We start from the raw sequence: 20380 nt of genomic DNA on the forward strand, positions 1-20380 counted from the left end.
GAAGGCGCAACTCCAGCTTTAGTTCCTTCTCAGAAGAGCTTCACTCAGGCTCGTCCCTTCTCAAAATGATTCTTATCCTCTACGTTGTTTAGCATCCTGTGTCTTTCTCTTATTCTTCTGCTCTTTCTCTGCGCATGCTTTATCAACGACCTTCATCAGCTACATCGTCCCCAACATTCAAATACGTACGACAGTATATCATCTCCCCAGCAGAATTAATCGCGTAAGTGCACTCTTAATGTCCCTCAGATGCTGCTTGACGCTCAGAACACTCTAGAACCTGTGGTGGCGCCTCAATCGGCGAAATCATCCAACTTAACTCCAGATATCCCCTATTCGAAGTTCAATCCGATCCTTGACGGCAACCCAATGGACCTGTCCGGATGGGACAAACTTCCCCCAATTGGCGAAGTACCGCCTGGAATCTGCCTTAATTGCTTTACTTTTGGCGGCGGAGAGGGTTGTGCTGGAGAGAGCCTTTGCAGGAAATGGGACTTGCGCGATCTGGTATTGGAAGCTGGCGGAGGATCGGAGGAAGGAAGCAGTACTTTGAATACACCATGCCATTCTCCCGGGGATGGTCAAGACGTTGGCCTTTTGACCAATCCGCAACAATCACACTCCACGACAGGAATGGATGGTTTCCCGGCGGGCAGTAACTCGACTAGCTTGGCTGGCCCTGGAAGCTTCATCTCATCAAATCCAATGGCTCTAAGAAATGGTATGAGTCATACCACGGATTCTTCAGATTTCATCCAAAGCTCAGATTCAGTCGCAACAATCTTTCCGGTCTCATTTCCCAACGTGCCAAGAAAGATCCCTTCACTCTCCATTGGCAGGAGAGATCTTGTGGGGCCTCATGAGATAAGATTGACAGTTCACCCAATTATCGAGGTCCCACAGGATAATTCTATCTTCATTCACTGGATCAGAAAACGTAGAGTAAAACCACGATGCCTACTTCCCTCTATAGAAATCGATCCCGCGGTGTGCCCTGGTGTTCACGAGCTTGCAGCAGATCACACATTCCCATCTTCTGTGTTGCAACAAATCGAGCAAAGTTGCTCCGTATCATTAAATATTACACTAACCCTCGACCCGAACCCGGTGGCAAGATCTTGGTGGTTTCCGGCTGCTCTGTTCTGGGACAAATCGCACGAAATCGGGTATTGTTTCAAGGCTAAGTTGAAATCATCTTCTGTTCCGAAGGACGGGCAATTTGGTCGGTTAGAGAGCCTCCAGAAAGCGTTGGAGTTGGTGAGTGGCTACAAAGGGATCAATGGCATCCCGGAAGTTCGGAACTGGGCTGTACAACGAGGGCGAGACATGTTCTTCATCCGAGCTGCCATGGGCGATGCAAGTATCACAGACAAACATTACTGCTCTGTGCAAGATTTGGTTGTCGACACATAGGCGCGTTTGTGGGCAAGGATATGGTGGCTCATCAGTGATGGAGTTGGAGAATGAGAAGGCTTTGATAGTAGCGGATAGAGTCATGGTCTGGACCGAATAGAAACAGTCTACACGCATTTTCCTTCAGGTACCGTATACATATCGCGCAAAAAGTAACAAGATTCCATGGAGTTTGCTCGAACACTCTCTGTCCTCCCCGTATCATCGAGCCCTTTTCAGAGAGCACTTCTCCCATAGCACTAACTCTTAGAAACTAAGCCTAGCCCCAACACCACAAGGAACCAATCGGCCTGGCATCTGCTTCTCAATCTCAAGTTTAACCCTCCATCCGCTACAATGTCCTGGTAACAAGACTTTCGGGTCAAGCTTCTTCAGATCTCTAACCGTGGCCTCGACGTTGGCTTCTTGTTCGCCCACAAGATGATATCCGCCCACGACAGCGTAGAGCGGGACTTCATCATTCAGTAGGCTCTTTGCGTGTAAAGCGGTGTTCACCACACCACCGTGGGAGCAACCTGTGAAGAGGATTATACCTTTGCCTTTGTGATGTGTCAGCTTTCCGATGTTAAAATGGTGCCTAGAATTGCTCAGAGCTCTTTCCACTGTCGAGACAGGCCAGAAGTGAAGTTTAGAGCCGGTGAGAGCGGAAATCACCTTTCAGATTACACATCAAAAACCTCTCATCCAAAATCTCCTCATCCTTCACCCACTCCTCCCGATCCTCCTCAAATCTAATCCCGCCCTTAACCCCCTTCTCGTACCCCGTGAACCTGGGAATCTCCCCAGACACAAGAAACATATCATCAAGCACCGTATGCGCTTCTTCAAACTTCTCCACCACGGCTCCTGCATCCTCCATTTCTTCGAACGACGGATCGACTTGCATAGAAATCGGCGTACTACCAACCATGAAACCACGATACGTGGGTCGGGAGGGATGGAGATCTGTTACTACAGGTGAAGGCGGGTTGGAAGAGGTGATCATGGAGATGGCTCTTAGCATACCGCCCGAGTGGTCGCGGTGCCAGTGCGAGAGCTGGATTCGTTCGATGGTTTTCAGATCGATGGATAGACGTTTGGCGTTGCGTTCCCAGGCTTCTTCTTCGGGACCAACGTCGAAGAGCATGCTGTGTTTTTGGGCTCCTTTTGTTACGGTCTGGTATGGGTCTGGTCATTTGTTGGTTCGAAAGAAGGGGTGGGGGAGGGGGGGTACGATGAGAATGCTGAGTCCGTGAGCGCCGCAGCAGATGGCTTCCATGGGCATTTCTTTCTGGCAGTCTCCGCGCTTGGAGATGTTGGAGGGTTGTGAGAGGGAGAGGTTGGGCATGCGGCCGGTGTTTGTTACGGTGTTATGGGGAACGGTGGACATTATGTCGATTTCGTTGTCGATTATTACGATTGCTTCGAGGGTGTCGACTTCGACGAGGTTGAAATGCTGAGGTGTCATGATCGTGAGTTTTGAATGGGTTGATGATGAGAAAGAGAGAGTTTTGGGAGGAAGTAAAAGATGAGATGAGGCGAGGAACTGAGTGGAATTGCCGAGGACTAATATTTAGGTAGTTCCCGCTTTAGATAGTGTTCCTTAAAATCAACGTCGATGAGGCCATTGGATTCTTATATACAGATTACAAACCATCAAGCCGCTTCACTTATTCCATGAAACGAGGATGTCGGTGCATACAAGTTGAGCAAGGGTAGGCAAGATGTGGAGTAAGCACTACGACTAATCATACCTCGGTCAGGTGAAGCGACAAATCAAAGGACACGCCACGAGGCCGAAGGATCTTAACCGATAAAGCCTACTGATCTCCTCTAGCTATCCTTGGTCCGTGTCACAGCGGGTATGCAAAAGATCAATTGCGGAACATAGTTGAGACTGGGGAAGCTGCTTCATATTTTCATTCTCGAGCACCGTGATCGATACAGAACTTATAATGTAGAGATTGTCCGTTCTTGAGGAGGCCATTGCGAGATTGCTATGTCTAACAGGTATGAAGCTACGTCTTAGCCCCGTTTCTTCAGTTGCCTCTTTTCGCTTTTGAGATTGGCATTCTCCTGCTCCAACTGCTTGTTTTCTTCATCCTTCCGATTGAGAATTCCATTGATCGAAGTCAGTTCCTCATTTACTTTTGTTAGTCTATCCTTTGTCTTTGCGGCCTCTTCTTGCAAGTCGGCGTACTTCTGCAGCAAGTCATCCCGTTCATCCAAAAGAATTCCCAAAGCGGTACTGAAGCTACCTGGGGTGTCACTTCGATATCCAGTGATCTCTAATCGAGTGCCGTAGGTTTTCACTAGTTGTGAAAACTCGATAGTTGGCCTGCGTAAGGTTCGCGCCTCGTCTAGCCAGTCCGAAATCGATTTACCGTCCCTCGCCTACAAAAAGCATATTAGTATGGCATTTAACTGGAGACGGAAGGATTTTCACCCGGAAATAGTTTAGAAAATTGGGGCTGAACCGGTCGATGTAGAGTCCAATTTTGGGATTCTCGAAAACTCTCTTGTCATCTTCTTCTGGCTTTGTGGGGTCGGTGCCTTGAAGAAAATACGAGCTGCGGATCCCCAACGTTTTCATCTCCGCGTGTGTCAAGCATCTGAACATGGACTTGCTCTTGCAAAGCGCAGCGGCATCTTCCAACCTTATGTTTCCTACCACTCTACCTAGCACTCTGGAAAGTGCGAGTACTGTAGTCGGTGTCAACAAGATTTCTTCCTCGATTTGGCCAATGTCTACATCCCACAGGGCAAGCTGCAAGTCATCGCATGGAATCTGGCCCACGTTCCCGGGCCTGCTTTCAGGAAAGCTAGACATCACGATGGAGCATATCCGTTGGAGGTAAAAGATCTCAGTTTTAATGACCAGCAGTTCTTTCCCACTACTCACACCGTCGTTGAACTTTTCGATGATTCCGTATACATCTTCGAGTGTCTTCATGCGGCGGTGGTGGATGAAGGTGTCTTTAAGAGACATGTTAAGAAGGCACTCGCGTGGTGCTGGCTGGGAGGTGAAACGAGCCAAGTGCGCGATTTCCTGAGTATAATTAGCTTTCAAATTTCCAAGTGCACTCTCTGAGAGCATACATTGGTTCGTAGGCTGTCTTGTCTCGTCTCATCTTTTATCTCCTTGACATAAGCTTTGCGAGGTATTCTGGTTTCTGGCGCTTCGTTATCATCACTGTTCGTTGTCTCTGTGTACGTGGCTCCACCTTGGCTGTTATCGCTCCTCATTTCCTCCATATCGCTCATTCGTTGTGGGTGGCTATTTTTGATAAGCTATATGATGCCACGCTGATCCTATCCGTAATTAAAAAGTATGGGTTTGAAGGAAGCGCAAAGAGCGATACGAAAGTTGGTTTTCAAAGGATGAAAAGGAAGTGATAGAAACGGATGGATAGAAATCCTCATGGAAGGCGCGCGGAAGACATTTTGTGGTCAGTTCTAGAAGTACTGGCCGTAGCTTCTGAGGGTCGTATTTGCCAGGTCAAGAGTCGAGATGACACTAGAAGTAATGAATCGATATCTTGATCCTTCTACTAGAAAGTGGTATTGTCCTGGGTGTGCAGTAACAGTACACCGTGAAGTGTTTGTTCGGGGTGCTTCATTCTCCCCTATTTCTACTAAGCAAGCTTCTTAATGACAATGATGGAGGCAGTATTCTAGATTCTCCTTTGCTCCAAATCATATTGCACGTCTAAGAATAGGTTTGATATCATTGTCTGTCAGCCTGTGAAAAAATCACATAATGCGGATAGACAAGGAAAGCCAGATAATACCCAGCATTGCCTGCCTAGATCATTCTACTTTGCTACTATATAGCACAGCTACGCAGGTTTCAAGACTTGGTCAAAACCGTGTTTATGGAGACTATAATGTCCAGGAAATAGTTGTACATTTGTTAGTGAACTAGGACGAAACGAATGAAATACTCAGAATTGAAGTTGAGCACAGAGCTCAACAAACACTAACGTTTTGTTCGAAGTGTGTAAAGTGATGCCCATGAGCTCAAATGGACAGGGTTTCTCGGATTAGTCAGCTACTGTAGCGGCATGCGGCATGATGCCAGGATAACACAACACGCGATGAGGTCACTACGGCCTAGAATATCGTATTTAAATAAAGAGAGAATACATATTCAAAGACGCCTTAGTCGGTTTAGGTTCTGTTGTCATCTAGATGCCCTGAAAATGTCTGAAGGGTCTCAATCGTCTACAACTCATACCGTACCGCGTGTACTGCGCAACTTGACCCCAGCAGAGCCTAAGTTTCGCCACCTTTGTCAAAAATGCCGACATCTCATCCGGAGATCGAAGATTATCCAAGACAATAGGTTGAAGTGGGTCGGTGGATCGGACGACCAAGAATCTTTCCAACATTACGAGACCCTTGACGGCGTTGTTTATTCGGCTTTTGAAGGGTGCCACTTCTGCTCCATCCTTCGTAGACGTTGCGTTACGGAAGACACCCGGCGCAGAGAAAGAGAAGGCTTTTCGTATGAGATTCTTATTACGGAAACAACAAATGGTTGCGATGTTCGAATTCGGCAGGGAGAAGTGGAAAGGCTCGTGGCCCGAATCATGAGTTTTCAGAGGGATGACTGGTTGTCTGAGATCAATCTGCCAGATGAGCCGTACGGTACGCTACGATCATTTGGAACAGACTCCCTTGAGAGCTTTTCTCGCGCTAATACCTGGCTCCAAACATGCATCAACGAACATCAGGATGTGTGTAGCGTCAACACACCCAGTTCCAGCCTTCTGCGGCTAGTCAGAGTGAACGTTGTCGGTACAAGAGTCTCTATTCAACTCTATGAGAATCCATTCGCAACAAAAGAAGAGCCCTATTTAGCTCTAAGTCATTGCTGGGGCGGCAAAGTGCCACTCCAATTGACAACTAAGACAAGACGGTCATTTCTGAAATCTATTCCAGTGGAAGACTTGCCACAGACTTTCTGGGATGCGGTGGTCATTACCGCAAGACTAGGCTATCAATTCATATGGATTGACTCCTTATGCATCATTCAGGACTTGGGAACAGATTGGGATCAGCAAGTCACAATCATGGGCAGTATCTATCGGAATGCGGTCTGTACCATTGCAGCCCTCAATGCGGAGGATAGTAGCAGAGGATGCTTTACTCGTCGAGACCCTCTGGAATTCGATGCTTGCCAAGTCGATAATGAAAGCTGTTTATATATCACAACAGACTTCAGACCCGCTGGGCCCGATACGCAACGTCCGATTCGCGCACCGTTGCACAGAAGAGCTTGGGTTGTCCAAGAACGCGCGCTCTGCCCTAGAACATTATACTATGGAGCGGATATGATCTTCTGGGAGTGCAATCAATCCGTAGCATCTGAAAACAATCCTCGTATGGGGTATCTCTGGAATGCTGAAAAAAGCGCTGTCAAGTTAATACAGGGGAATCCGTATGGCGGACCGAATCCGCAGAAAAGCGGATTGAAAAGCGTTTTCCATGACCTGCTTGATGAATGTAAGGATGGGAACTACAGCCGTTGGAGGGCGTCCTGGGCGGCCCTTATTCACGAGTACACAAGTTGCGAGATCACAAGGTTTGAAGACCGTTGGCCAGCAGTTTCCGGATTGGCCACAAAGGTGGAGGAGACATCTAGGATGAAATTGCGCCGAGGACTTTGGCAAGATTACTTGCGAGAAGAACTTCTATGGAGTGCAGATGTGCCTGGAAATAGACCGCACCAAACCTTAGAAACAGAAGCGGAACTCTATGCACCATCATGGTCATGGATCTCTCTCAAAGCAGCCATCTGGTGGCCTGCTATTTCTAGATATGACCGTGAAACTTCGGAGGTCATGTGGATAGCTGATGTTCTCTCCGCCACGAGTACTGAGATTGTTCTGCAAGCTCCACTCGTCCGAATTTCTGAGATTTTACTTCACGAATCCACCTGTCCAGATAATTGGATCAGTTCGAAACTCAAAAGTGATGCACAGCCGAACATGAGTGGTCTAAAGACGGTACCCGATGAAGATACAGGCGAAGAATTAGAGATATGGGCTTTGCAAATTCTTCGTGTAGCTGAACGTTGGCCCGACTTAGAACGTACGATTTTCTACGGTATTTTTGTGCAGAAAAAGCCAGAGAACCTATCTCTTCTGTCACGATCACGTTGGTCACGGGTGGGGTATTTCGAATTGGGTTGGGAGGGGGAACATTTCGAGATACCGGCTCCACGTTGGCTAGGGAAGACGAAGCGGATCAAGTTAATCTAACATAGATGTAATACAACCGCGGCTAGCTTATTGTCTGCGCAAAGTTTGTTGCTTCAGTGTTGGAATCTATCTTGTAGGATGTTGAGCCTCATCGAGGGGCGCGGGGGCGGAGGAACGCTCTTGCGTAGCACCCTGCCAGTTGATTCTTCACACAGCCATTCATTCGTTCAACCGTGATTACCTCGGAAGAACTATTGCAGCACAAGATCTCGGCTAATAAGCGCAAGAAAAGATCAACTATGTTGTTTGCCAAGGTTTGGCTAAATACAAGAATTGAGTGAGATAAGCACATATCTCTACATGCCCCGCGCCGAATAACTCCAATTGGTGAACTTTGTCAATTATTCGGAGGAAATCATCAAACGTTGAATTAAATATATATACGTGTCACGTGAGGGTCACGTGTTCCGTACATGCCTACCTAGGTAGGTAGCTATTTATCATTCCGACAAAGTTAATCGGTACCGGCACGTAATTGTGCGTGCGAAGTTATTTTTCTTTCAACTTTGTCGTCTTGACTTGAGGTCTTCGTGATCCGAAGGATGAAAATCCTGAACCTTACGAAAACACTTTATCAATCACTTCTGACCTGGCAACAGTCACTTCTCGAAGTCCCTTCGAGCAGCTTCGAACGTTCGAACGATGTCGCTCAAGACGTGGACCCGGCTAGCTTCTGGTCCCTACTATGTTTACCCCAAGCCAATCGGGGTCAGTACCTACGTACCTACCTATCTCCCGTTTGGTAGATCACATGCTGAAGTTCACGTGCTGACTTTACAAGTGTCTGACGCTGGAGGTGTCGCATGTCCCTCAGCCGGTCACGGTGCTTGTAGGTACCCAGAAGAACATCACGGGTAGTTGGATCCAGGAACAACTCTCTGCTTTTGCTGCCACGGATGATGTTTTTCCTATCGTGGGTGGCTCGTATGGAAATCTTGCAATGTCTACCGTGGCGACAGGCGACTATGAAAGCTCCCTCAATTACTCACAGGATTGCTTGGACATACGCTGACGTGGCTAGGGAATCTGTATCTGTCTCTCGGCCGCGAGAATGAAGCTTACCAACGCCATGCAGATGCGCATGATATCGGCATCTCGCTTTACGGCAGATCATCCCCTAGAGTGTGTTTTGGCAATATAAAATGGCGTGGTACGAGCTTCGAAAAGGCAATTTGAATGTGACAAAGTTTGTAGCACCTGATTCGTCAACATTAAGCCAAGCTAACTTATTGAAAGGACTCAAGCGACAGACCTACTTAACGAGATGCTCAACCAGGGATTCTATGACGGCCATATTGCGAGGACTCAGTAGTTCCTTTCTGTGGTTCTCGAAAGGCTTGGCGAGACCATGGAGAGTCAGAACATGAGAAACAAAGCTGTGGAGATCGCTCGAAGCCTGAATGGCCCTGAGTGGGAAATCAAAAATGGGGAGGAAGATTTCGACGACCTAGTCTTTTTTCATGACCGCTAGTTTTGCCAAGAGGTGCTGAGCGTCAAGGCTAGGCCCTGGCCCTCAGTGGTTGGGTAATTCGGAGAATGTCTTCTCACTTGCTGTAGAGCTCGAATGAAAGGTGCTACCACGTGAAAAGTTCCTACTTTATACCCTTGCTTATGCCATTTTTAAACTTCTAGTGTTGTCGTTCTGACTATTGAATGTTACATAATTTCCTAATTGGGATAAGTCTCTTGATCTCTCATAGATCTGGCTAATCGAACTGCACAACCGACTACCAAAGTTATCTTTTTGCTCCATCATTAGGATGTTCAGTGAAGGACAATAATCTTGTAATACAAGCCTTCTTATGGATCCGTTGACACTACTGATGATCACGTGCCTTCATTGGCCAGGAGCGATACAGTTAGGCGCGTTTTGAAGGAATACCCCCAGCTTATCTGATAGCCGGGAATGGTTCTCCGCAAGCTCTGGGCCCCTTCCCCTCCAGGCTTTGCAGAGCTTGCGGAGAACCATTCCCGGCTATTAGACAAGATTGGCTTTTAATTAATAAATCTAATTAAATTTTTAAGCGAATTAATTAATAACTCCACGGATAACTCAACAAAGGTGGGCAGCTCAATACAAAAGAACTCTGCCGTTTGTCATTTACTTTCACAATTCTCCCAGTCCTTCGCAATTAATACAGCTATTATATGCTGAACATTCCAGATTGATCAAAATTGTTCACAACTGAAATTCGCAGATCCTTGTCTTCGGGCAGAAGCACAAAGACCAATTTCCCCACCGTGTTAATACTAGATACGATTGATAGAAATGAAGCCATTGAATTCTGTTTTGAGCATGAGTTTTCTTGTCTTGTCATTATTATTCTCAGCTCATGCCTCGCCCTCGGCAACCACTCCACAGGTAGATCTAGGATACGAGATCCATGAAGGATGGCTTAATGTTAAGATTCACTCCCTTCATTCCAGCTAATAATCCTTTTAACGATGACTTCAGGATACTGGAGCATTTTACAACTTTTCAAACATCCCGTACGCGCAGCCTCCGTTAGGGAATCTCCGATTCTCAGCCCCTTTGAAGCCAATTATCAATGATACCAAATCTGTCAACAATGGGTCACGATTTGCCCTTTGTCCTCAGGGTATACCGGCTTGGACTAAAAATGCAACCGCATTTCTCAAAAACGGTTCTTCGATACTCAATGGCACCTCGTATAACCCACCCATTATCACTAACTTGACGAATGTGCGCGCTGGCACAAGTGAAGATTGTCTTCTGCTAGATGTCCTTGTTCCAAGCGCCATTTTTGATAATCGAGGGAGACAACCAGGCTCGCCTGTGTAAGTTAACTATTAATCGTTTGGTGTAAAAATGAGTAACTGTTTAGGCTGGTGTGGATTCATGGTGGAGGATATACACTTGGGTGGAAAACCCAATATGGAAGTGGGGCTGGTTTGGTCAGAGCAAGTCAAAATTATACGAAGCCAGGCATAGTTTACGTGGCCATTAACTATCGACTGGGGTTGTTTGTAAGCGACACTGAGTATCTCGCTCGAGTATTTGGAACACGGTAGACTAATGGATTGTGTCAGGGGTTTCTCTCTGGTCCAACCTTTCAGCAAAATGGCACCGCGAATAATGGCCTCTTGGATCAGAGACTGGCACTAGGATGGGTTCGAGATAACATTGCCAAGTTCGGTGGAGATCCTAGCCAAGTTACAGTTATGGGGGAGTCAGCGGGAGGAGGAAGCACGATTCACCAAATTACAGCATATGGTGGTTCAAAAGGAAAGGTTCCATTTCAGAAAGCAATTGTCCAGAGTGGTGCTTTCCTACCAGTCACAAGCAAGCAGAAGCAAGAAGACATCTTCCAGAGCGTCCTCACGACTTCTGGAGTTTCGACACTTCAAGATGCAAGGAATCTCTCAACTGAAATCCTTCAACTCACAAATGCCAAGATTATTGGGCAGGCAGCCTGGGGGGATTTTATATTCAGTGAGCCTCAGACTTGGGCCATATCGAATATTCTAACAAGAGAGTAGATCCCGTAGTAGATGGCAGTTTTACACCAGCTCTCCCAGGAGAACTTCTTCTCCATGGACGGTACGATACAACTCTCAACGTCATGATGGGCCACAATACCGATGAAGCCTCAGAATTCACCTCTCCATATGTCAACACAACCGAAACCTTCAACCAAAATGTTCTTCAAGTCTCATTCCCCAATATCAACGGATATAACACTGCGACTTACTTGATGGACACTCTCTATCCACCTATATACGATGGAAGCCATGGCTACGAATCAAACTTTACACGTGCCACAAGTCTCGTCTCTGACGCTCTTTTCCAGTGCAATGCCAACTACCTAGCGCGAGCATTTGGGGCGGCTGGATACGCGTACCAGTTCTCTGTCAAACCCGCGCGCCACGGAGATGACATTACATATACTTTCTATGAAGGGCCTGCAGATTCTGTTGCGAACGACACTCTCGCATTAGCGATGCAAGACATATTTACCAATTTTGTCATCTCTGGCAATCCGAATAGAGTTGGGAGCGAGTTGCCTTACTTCCCAGATTATTCTCAGGGAAATTTGCTCTACAATTTCAACAAAACATTGATCGCTACAAAGCCAGATAATCTCAATAATGACAGATGTAGGTGGTGGCAAAAAGCATTCTATGCCTAAATGTTGTAGTGGCAGGAACTTCATGTTTCATAACGAGGGCATATAATATATTATGGCAAAGCTATGTTTTCAGCTTCAGTTTATTGAAATAAAAAAGTACGAAAAAACAATATAATTCGTGTTTTAAAGTTTTAGTGATTTTTAGTTCAAAAACGCGTTTTTACGCGTATCGCGTTTATAATTTGTTTTTAAAAAATTTAAAAATATATTATCATAACATAAATTTTTTTTAATTAACTAGTAGTTTCCCATCCTTAATCAAATGCCATTATCACAGTTGAATTCACGATGTAGCTCGAATCTGCCACGTCACAACAGCTAATGCTATAACTGAAACAAATACGCAGCAATCGTCTAAGCATCCTGCATATCTTTTTGAAAAACGGTCCAACAAATCCCGAAAACTGTTCCTATCACGACAGCCATTACGAACAGAAAACTGACGATTATAGAAGGATCTGGAGTCTCGACGAAACGCAGTCCGTAGCCTGTGTTGAACTCTAGGCTGGGCGGAAGTAGTGCTGAAAACTTAAGAGGCTTGTCTTTCTTTTTCGGGAGTTGTGAGAGGTAGAAGGAACTGCCTTGCATTGATGGTGTACATTCTGAAAGGAGAAGATGAACCATATGCTCGGCTGCAATTGGAGGCACCATCTCTAGCGGCGGTGGAGGAGCGAAGTCATAATGATCTGTTGTAGGAGGGACTTTATCGGCCACGATGCGGTCAACTGAATCGTCGGGGAAGGCTGAGAACTATGTTGTGCAGGAGTAAGCGAGTAGTCTGCAAGGAAAATACGGTATTTTACCTCAATGAATTCGATGCGCGCTAGCTTGAACAATATCAGATCTGTCCAGGTGCGCTGCATTTTCCACGCTCTGCGCAAAACCTTAAAGAAGCTGGCATCGGTCAAGTCTTTCTGCTTGTCATCTTTGCAAATATGAAGCGATTCGAGTTTTATCACTTTTGCATTTGGTCGTTGCTTCAAGCAGAGATGAAGCCATCTGCAAGTCACGCCGGGCGTGGGTGAGCATTGAATATTTGCAAACTTTCTCGTCTTTGGTTTCGGATTTCTCCCTTGCTTCCCAAACTTTAAATTCCCAATGTTGCGGCCAACTGCTGTGGCTTTGTTCCGAGCGGCTGTAATAAAAGTGACCGTAGAACCAGAGCCTAAATTAGTTGACTGAGCGTGAGTTACATATCCTGAGTCAACCAGCTTTCCCGCATAAGCAGCGACAGCCCCAGGGCGAAGTTCTCGGAAGTCATCGTGGGAAGTATGACCACAGTTCTAGAGACAGTCAATTATTGATAGGGAAGGTAAAATAAAATCCATTGAATGGGCAGCAGCACTTACACACGTCCAATTCAATCTCACTAGCCCCGGCTCCAACGCCTGCTTCGCATTGATATAATTCCAAACTGTTGAAGTTTTTTGGAACAAAGATAGCACCCCAAGCATTTTGGTACCTTGGACAGTCTTCACAATCGTTCCAATCGTTGCATTCTTTGTAAACCCGACTTCACCACCTGAGTCCCTATCTGACTCTGGAGAGCTGGTTAGGCTGGGGGATGCATCTTCTATAGCTTGGTTTGTAGTGACCGCCTCGACAGGGGATAAAAACAACAAGAAATCGTTTCTGAAGTTTTGCATCGCATTCGCTGAAAGGAACCACTCCTTTAGCTTTGTCAGATCTGGGTGCTCCGCTGGATCATCATCATCGTTCTCCACGTCACTGTCATCATCAATCACTGATGCTCTAGTAGGTGCAATCAAGACATCTGATATAGAGTCCAGTTGAGGGGATATTTCTTGAAGATAATCCTGAAGCCGGTCTTCGCGCACTGGATCGACGTTCTGTTCTGGGAGTATTAGGAGCTTACTCGGAAGCACATTCTCACGGACAAGAACGGCTATTTGCCTTGACTTGTGCCCTACAAGCTTGGCTACCTGCTTTTGAGGCAGCGTTGTTGCTTCGCGCATCAAGTCCTGGGAGAAGGACCGCAATATACGGCGGAAATTGCGGGTAACTTTTTCAGGATCTATGAAGCAAAAAGCCTTCTCCAACAGCTTCTGAAGCTGATCATCGTTAGATATCAAGTAGGATATCTCTACAACACTATCTCTTGCCAGGGGCTCCATATCAGAAATAGAGGTTGCGGAGCTTGCTATTATCGAGGGAGTGAACGACTCAAGAGAGGCGACGGAGCAACCTGAATCGGAGTCGTCGGATTCTTTGAGTCGTACAAGATTTATCGTTGATGGTTTGGACCGGTCAACCACAACAGAAGCATCCACATTGTCTACTCTGAACAGTTCTCCTTAGCTATTCTCTCGTAACACTGACAAGTCATGATAGTCAATATGTGACTTGAGATGTCTCTTCGCATTGTCCAGTCTTCTGGAAAAGCCGCCTGTGGGGCCGTTGGGGTGCCATGGGCAGCCTTTAACGGGGCAGAAGTATCGCCGAATCTTGAGGTGCGCGTCCATGTGACGATCGAGGTCCCGTTGGGTAGCTTTTCCGATCTCACAACCTTGAAAGTCGCACCGGTAAGGCAGGGTATGAGTCCGGATATGGCGGCTACACGATATTAGATTAATCGCGAGTTGAAAATGCGTCTGGAGAGTGGTAAATGTTGACAGACAATAACACGAAAGGTGACTTACTCGAGTTGACCCAAAGTAGATTTCTCCGCTAAGCAGTATTGACATCGAAACTCGGGTGCGGTAGCTTCTTCGAAATCGTCATCATGGTCTTGGATTCCTGCTGCAGACGTTACTCGTTCTCTTTCGAACGTTTGATCTACCCAAGATGCTCGTATGGTGCATGGGTTTGATTGGAACTCAATCTGGGCAGTGACTCTATTGAAAAAATACTGCGCAGAAGAGTCATCCCATCCCGCCCGGTGAAGTATAGCCTCAACCTGTTTACGTTTTGTCAAAATTGTAGACCATGCCCTCGCCATAGTCTCCAGTTTTATCGTTTCAGAGCCCCACGCGACTTCAGCTTTCTTCGAAAATTCCAACTCCTGAAGAATCCACACACGTCTCCAGTAGCTTTTCTTGGTCAAGTTGATCACCGACGCCCAGCTGTCTGCCTTCGCTTTGGTATCAGGAAGGTCATCCTGGGCTCTTAAATCGGCCAATAATTTCAGAAGGTTGAAAGCCAGCGAAGCATCGAGATTGCTACCTCCGAGCCAAACAAGGATTGAAGTAGCTTCCTTGTATATCCGGTCCATCAAAGCGACTTGCGCTTTCTTTTCCGCAATATCGGCTTGGTTGATACACACAGCATCGACCCAGAGGTCAATATCTTCAATCTCCTGGCGCATATTTCGCAAGGCGGCTCCCAGGTTGGGTCTAATATAAAGAGTACATGGCCTGTTGGATATAGTCACGTGTTGAAATCCCTCTCCCTCTTCCAAATCACAATACACTGTGATTTGATCGTTGAATTTATGTTCGCCCCATTCAAATGATAAGGCGAGATATTCGTAGGAGTTTGACTTGGAAGTAGACCTTGTGGATGGCAAAGAGCTCGGGAAAAGTGTACATTTTAGAGCATCTGCTTTCTTCCCACGATGGACTCTTAGGATTCGAATTTCGTGATGATGGTCGATAGGCTCGTATGTGTACGCTTTTTTCGGTCGCCTTAACTCTTCGACGACACTGCGGAACCTCGCTCCGGGGAAATCGTATCTCGAAAGCCCTTTGTCTCGGTTCTGTTGGATCACTATTTCGACGGCGCTGCGGAGTTGCCACAGTGAGGATTTGCTGCGTTCCCCTTCCCATGATGACTTATTTGGATGTCGAAAACGTTCTATAACCTTATGATCATGAGAGCCGACGGGTGGAATTCGTCCTCCCTGCGACGGAAAGTTCATGTCTTCTTGGTCGAAGTCTGCCGTTTGTCACAGCTTGGATTAGATGGTGAGGTTAGGTTTGAAGGTTCGGAGGAGAATTGAGTGCGATCGCAGACTCAGAGCAGTAGGGATTGGTGTCACTGGGCTGTGCAGATGTGAGGACATGCATTGGCGCATTGGCAGCCCCGTGGCGTTGCCAACACAGCCCTGAAAAAAGCAACATTACGAGGCATCAACACAGGACTTTGCCAGTGCTGAAGCTACTCAGTCTCTTATCAATTCATATTTCGAGAGTCCGAGACATGCGCAAAGTGCGGTCAAGGATTGCATAGTTGTAACTTAGATTCCCATCCGAGAATAGACTCAGTCTAGGATTAGCGCGGCTTTATTTACTAGCTATCACATATTCCCAACATATGCTCGTGTTAGCACTTCTTAAGCCTCCAAGATCCTTTCGCTTACACGCCTTATTGTTACATGGTCCATATTGTTCGACGTTCGCTTAACAAACCATCTTCGGAGCCACGCTCGATCTCATCACATCTCCAACTTCGGAATCAACCCCCTAACTCGCCTGAAAGCCCACTGCATCGATATCTTTGTGGCAAGGCACGAAAGTGGCTGTTTGGACAATCGGTCAATGACGACAAAGACAGTGTTCGCAGAAGACAATGGAAAGCTTCTGCATGTGATCGAAGAGTTGGGCGAGATTGCTTTCATGCCTCGAGCCAAGAACAAACTGGGTATCATTCAAGAATATCACACATTACACCATAATCACGGCTCATCCTCTTCCACAATCCTCTGTCCCTTCTCCAACTCACTCCCATCCAAAACCCCATTCGAACCCACAACCGGACCTCCCACATTAACCCCATTAATCCTCCTCCCCCTCACACCCCAACTCTCCTTCCTCTTCGCAGCTTCCTTCTTCTCGCCATGCAAGAATCTCTCAACAAGTTTAAACGTAGCCCTCTGCTCCCTCCCATAAACCATCTCCTCCTGCTTCCGCCTCTCTAATTCCTCCTCCCACTTCCTCCTCTCTTTCCGTTCTCCATGTCCGTGTATCCACTCGATCCTCTCTCTGTTCTTTTCCTCGAAATATTGATGTCCGACAATGTACTTCTTCCATAGGGATCGCATGCCCGTGTATTCCAGCACGAAGATGATAGGTATTTTGACTAAGGCGGTTAGAGTGGCGCGCGTCCAGGGCGAGAAGGCGATGGAGATTGAGATCACGATCACGGCGGTGGAGATGCCGAACATATATTTCATTTGTTCGTCGAGGGTCATCCAGGATGCTTGGTTAATTTGCTCGTTGTTCATTCCGAAGAAAGCGGCGAGGAAACCGAGGGGTAGCTTGGAGATTCTGTTAGTGTGATTCAACGTGCTGCTGGATGAAAGGAGCAACTTACGAAGAAAATGGTGACGAGCGTAAAGGCCATGATAGCTCGTCCTTGTTTCACACTCTCGTCTGCTCTTGCGAGGGCTGCTTTCGCTTCGATAATACTTGCTTGTTGTTGTTTGAGTGAAAGAAGGCCCTGAAGCTGCTGTGTTGTTCTCAGTGCTGCTTCTTCCAGGTCCTGGATCTCGGCCTTTCTGTTCCGGATGAGTTCGAGTAAATCATTTGCTTCCTGGATTGTGCTTTCTGGGACGGGCAATTTATCTCCAAGCATTGAAGTCTGTCTTTTGTCTCCGGCCACGAGAGGATTTTGTCGAAGTAACTTGATTAAGGTTCGCACTTCATCTGTCTCGTTCTTAGATTCTCCGTTCATGTGTCCGAGGATCTTTCGGAAGTCTCGCACAACGTGTAGCTGTTGGTTGTATATCCTCAACATGATCTGTAGCTCCTCCGCCACATCTTGGGACTCACGCAATAGCGTTCCTTCGGGGTTGATATTGAGGTACGAATGGTTATTCGTACCAGGCGACGCGAACCGCATACCTCGAATCTCCATGTTGCGCCAAAAACACTCGTACGCGATGGTCGTACGTTCGGTCACATTTCCGATGGCTGAGGCGAAGAGATCCATGACTTCTGGTCTTTGATCAAGAGGTTTGGTACGGTCGAAGAAAACGCGAGAACATTGGTCGATGATGATCAATGCCAGGTCGTACACTGATTGGATCTCTTCTGAGGATGTAGCCTCTAGGCGTTCCCGTAGAGATTTGTGCACGCCTGAAGGATCTGGCTTGTTCCTGCCCCAACGCCGAGGGAAAGAGGTGATGATGGTATTTCCGTCCAGTATCCAGAGCCATAGTTGGTCCACCATAACGACTCGAGTGTTCCGTGTGTGGAAACTCCGGCCTTCTCTTGTTTCTCGGTACACGACTTGATCTTTGTCTCGGACAGCAGTGTCTTCAAGAGTCAGGAAATATGATTGATCCAATGTTCTTCGGATGTGAAGGGGTGGGTTGCGATGGAGATTCTCACGCAGAAGTCGCTCATCTGCTTCATAATCCATAGCATCGGCCACCTGAGCCAGAGCCAGTAAGTACTTTCCCAATTTGCATCTCCTACATTTATATCAGTCCAAAGCCTAAAAATTTGACAGCTGGTGTATCCTACTTCTTACGAGCGGTGTGCTTCCCATGCCTGGCAGTATTGTACTTTCGTGCCATTTCGTACATGTCATTCCTTTTGGAAACGTCAATCTCGTCGTCGTCATCATCTTTTTCCATCTCTTTCCTGAGCTTCTCTTCATGTGAATCACCCTTCCTCCAGGGCAAACATTTCCTTTCTGGCTTTTTCTGGTCCGAGAGCTCGAGTGTTCGTTTCCTTCCCATTCTTGTATCTTCTTCATCTTGAAGCGTTTTCGTGACTTCCTTGATAACCTCTGCCATTTTAGCTCTGCGGCTGTTCGTCTCCCAGTGGAGGAAGGGCAGCTATGCGATAGTCAGCACTGCATAGATTATTTCTATACTCGGACTGCCCCACAAATATGGCGAAGTTCTTGGCTTTGCTCCGAGGTGGTGGGGCGGCCATTGGGTCAGTTGGAAATGTAGCGGCTTTTGGAGTCCGTCCTCGCTGAGTCCAGGCTCCAGATGATGTGTCTATGTATGAGAATTCAGATTGAATCCTTGTGATTGAGAAGTCCTACTCACCTAATGGTATCAGCGAGCATCGACTTCTCATGTGGCGAGCATGCACAGGCCCCGCAGGACCAGTCCCTCCAACACCACCACCGCCATGAAGTTGTCCTCGCCAGTACTCGCGAGACAGAAGCTTCTCGGCATTCGACGATCTCTTACTAGGCATTTGGGTGTCGCTGTGATTTCCGGCATCCTCGTTGTAATATCGTGCCATCGCTTCCTTTCCTTTAACGTCAGCACTTTCTCAGCATGGAGAATCTTAAGCCTCACCTCAATCCAACGCATATTGTTCGACGGAAAGTGAAAATATCGGAGTTGATCGTCTTTGCATGGCTGACTTAATGGGTTGTCAGGCGAAGGTTGTATCAAGTCGTGAACGGATATCTTTTGGTTCGGAAATTTCCCGTCCTTAAACTTGGGGTGCTTGTACGTGTCCGGTTCCCAACCATCATATGATCTCTTGAAGTATATCGCACACGCCTTGAAGCCGTACTCTTCCTCTGGATCTCCCCTCAGGTTCACATCTTCCAGTTCATCATCTACTTTCCAAGACCCGACACGCTCCAGAAGTTGAATGTCCAATATCTGACTGCGACTCCAACTCCGGGGAAACTTGGGAAGACGCTTGATCTTTTCGATATATTCTTCCCTTCTTTCTTGTACTTCGTTCTTCCATGCCAATTTCGCCATCTTCATCTTGTCTATCATTTGTTTGTTCTTTGGATTCTTGTCGTTCGTTATGAAGTTGATGCGGGTCTGCTGAATCCGTTCTTCCTCATGCACAACTCGTTCCCATTTCTTCCCTCGGCCCTTCTCTTGCATCTCCTTCAATTTGCTCTGGAATTCTTCGTCTCCTTCATATAACTGCTGCTGCTGTTCCATCTCGTATAACTTCTTGTTATGTTCACTGTCCATCTCACGAAGCCTTTCCTTGAATTCATCACGACGATCGAATCTCAGCCCAAGATAGCAATTCGTATGGTTGTCGCAATATTTCCACGGTTCCTGGGCAAATTCCAGCGGCTTATCACAGCTATGTTTCGCATATTGCATGTCGATGAAGACATCTTGATCTTTCTTGTGCGCATGCGGGACATATCTGAAGGAACTAGGTGCTCGAGGTCTGCCGGGTCGACTGGGAGCCATATTGCCGGACGTCGATTAGAACAATAGGAACAAAAAATATGGAAAGGAAAGAAACAGCAACAGAAAACAGGATACTTAACAGCCATGGCATTTTCTGGGGGCGGGCGCCTGCTCCAGCCTCGACTTCGGGGAGCTGCAGACTGCGGGCTGCGATTAGCTTATCACAGAAGCCAATCTGCACATCTCTCAGCTGTGTTCCCGTTTGGGGATGCCTGCATCATGCAGCATTCTCATTGGGTGAAATGGTACTGTTCAATGTAAGGATGCATTGGTGGAGCCGCAATTTCGTAAAAGAGTGAAAAGACCGAGGGTAGTGCATTGGGGGGCCAAAGACGGTGTCGTCTTAATTCCAAATCCTGTCACCAGTCTGGACTCCTCAGCCTGTGTCTATATACTGCATGTTCGGTCTCCAAGCACCACTAAATGCTCATGCTTCACCGAATGCCCGCCCTGCAACCATCTTGCCTTTCTAAAAC

At 47.0% G+C, this 20380-nt stretch overlaps 7 protein-coding genes across 7 annotated transcripts; 3 read left to right on the forward strand and 4 right to left on the reverse strand.

Annotated features, from left to right (window-relative positions):
• Positions 1 to 204: 204 nt before the first annotated feature.
• LY89DRAFT_721421 (uncharacterized protein) lies at positions 205 to 1413 on the forward strand (the record flags this gene model as incomplete). Its single annotated transcript, XM_018218649.1, has 2 exons — positions 205 to 223; positions 278 to 1413. The coding sequence occupies exon 2, from the start codon at positions 370 to 372 to the stop codon at positions 1411 to 1413; it is 1044 nt and encodes a 347-aa protein (XP_018067753.1). The 5' UTR covers positions 205 to 223; positions 278 to 369.
• A 121-nt stretch (positions 1414 to 1534) lies between these two features.
• LY89DRAFT_622269 (metallo-beta-lactamase superfamily protein) lies at positions 1535 to 2914 on the reverse strand. Its single transcript, XM_018210966.1, has 3 exons — positions 2627 to 2914; positions 2068 to 2569; positions 1535 to 1952 (listed from the first exon to the last, which is right to left on the reverse strand). The coding sequence occupies exons 1-3, from the start codon at positions 2858 to 2860 to the stop codon at positions 1660 to 1662; spliced, it is 1029 nt and encodes a 342-aa protein (XP_018067754.1). The 5' UTR covers positions 2861 to 2914; the 3' UTR covers positions 1535 to 1659.
• A 410-nt stretch (positions 2915 to 3324) lies between these two features.
• On the reverse strand, positions 3325 to 4647 carry LY89DRAFT_754130 (uncharacterized protein; the record flags this gene model as incomplete). The annotated part of the gene is made up of 3 exons (XM_018221307.1): positions 3325 to 3786; positions 3839 to 4441; positions 4492 to 4647. The coding sequence occupies 3 exons, from the start codon at positions 4645 to 4647 to the stop codon at positions 3418 to 3420; spliced, it is 1128 nt and encodes a 375-aa protein (XP_018067755.1). The 3' UTR covers positions 3325 to 3417.
• Positions 4648 to 5512: 865 nt separating this feature from the next.
• LY89DRAFT_687528 (HET-domain-containing protein) lies at positions 5513 to 7892 on the forward strand. The gene has a single exon (XM_018215518.1). The coding sequence runs from the start codon at positions 5595 to 5597 to the stop codon at positions 7656 to 7658; it is 2064 nt and encodes a 687-aa protein (XP_018067756.1). The 5' UTR covers positions 5513 to 5594; the 3' UTR covers positions 7659 to 7892.
• A 2062-nt stretch (positions 7893 to 9954) lies between these two features.
• Positions 9955 to 11809, forward strand: LY89DRAFT_699242 (alpha/beta-hydrolase; the record flags this gene model as incomplete). The annotated part of the gene is made up of 5 exons (XM_018217041.1): positions 9955 to 10059; positions 10114 to 10457; positions 10505 to 10646; positions 10710 to 11112; positions 11160 to 11809. 5 exons carry the CDS (start codon positions 9955 to 9957, stop codon positions 11807 to 11809), a joined length of 1644 nt encoding a protein of 547 aa, XP_018067757.1.
• Positions 11810 to 12163: 354 nt separating this feature from the next.
• Positions 12164 to 15134, reverse strand: LY89DRAFT_737387 (HET-domain-containing protein; the record flags this gene model as incomplete). The annotated part of the gene is made up of 5 exons (XM_018220245.1): positions 12164 to 12559; positions 12613 to 13092; positions 13159 to 14110; positions 14150 to 14383; positions 14470 to 15134. The coding sequence occupies 5 exons, from the start codon at positions 15132 to 15134 to the stop codon at positions 12164 to 12166; spliced, it is 2727 nt and encodes a 908-aa protein (XP_018067758.1).
• An 892-nt stretch (positions 15135 to 16026) lies between these two features.
• On the reverse strand, positions 16027 to 19975 carry LY89DRAFT_721425 (uncharacterized protein). The gene is made up of 6 exons (XM_018218650.1): positions 19029 to 19975; positions 18771 to 18978; positions 18604 to 18719; positions 18235 to 18551; positions 17081 to 18182; positions 16027 to 17024 (listed from the first exon to the last, which is right to left on the reverse strand). Exons 1-6 carry the CDS (start codon positions 19902 to 19904, stop codon positions 16443 to 16445), a joined length of 3201 nt encoding a protein of 1066 aa, XP_018067759.1. The 5' UTR covers positions 19905 to 19975; the 3' UTR covers positions 16027 to 16442.
• Between the last annotated feature and the right edge of the window lie 405 nt (positions 19976 to 20380).

Source organism: Mollisia scopiformis, assembly GCF_001500285.1.
Source record: "Mollisia scopiformis unplaced genomic scaffold LY89scaffold_19, whole genome shotgun sequence".
NCBI classification, from domain to species: Eukaryota; Fungi; Ascomycota; class Leotiomycetes; order Helotiales; family Mollisiaceae; genus Mollisia; species Mollisia scopiformis.

What these genes read in the sequence shown, in the direction of transcription:
- LY89DRAFT_622269 (XM_018210966.1), bottom strand. Translation starts at nt 2,860, where the DNA reads ATGACACCTCAGCATTTCAACCTCGTCGAAGTCGACACCCTCGAAGCA. An exon ending in ACGGACTCAGCATTCTCATC is followed by an intron (nt 2,570 to 2,626) that starts GTACCCCCCCTC and finishes GACCCATACCAG; the next exon opens with ACCGTAACAAAAGGAGCCCA. An exon ending in TTTGATGTGTAATCTGAAAG is followed by an intron (nt 1,953 to 2,067) that starts GTGATTTCCGCT and finishes CACATCACAAAG; the next exon opens with GCAAAGGTATAATCCTCTTC.
- LY89DRAFT_721425 (XM_018218650.1), bottom strand. Translation starts at nt 19,904, where the DNA reads ATGGCTCCCAGTCGACCCGGCAGACCTCGAGCACCTAGTTCCTTCAGA. An exon ending in AAGCACACCGCTCGTAAGAA is followed by an intron (nt 18,183 to 18,234) that starts GTAGGATACACC and finishes ATATAAATGTAG; the next exon opens with GAGATGCAAATTGGGAAAGT. An exon ending in CGCTCGTCACCATTTTCTTC is followed by an intron (nt 17,025 to 17,080) that starts GTAAGTTGCTCC and finishes AGAATCTCCAAG; the next exon opens with CTACCCCTCGGTTTCCTCGC.
- LY89DRAFT_687528 (XM_018215518.1), top strand. Translation starts at nt 5,595, where the DNA reads ATGTCTGAAGGGTCTCAATCGTCTACAACTCATACCGTACCGCGTGTA.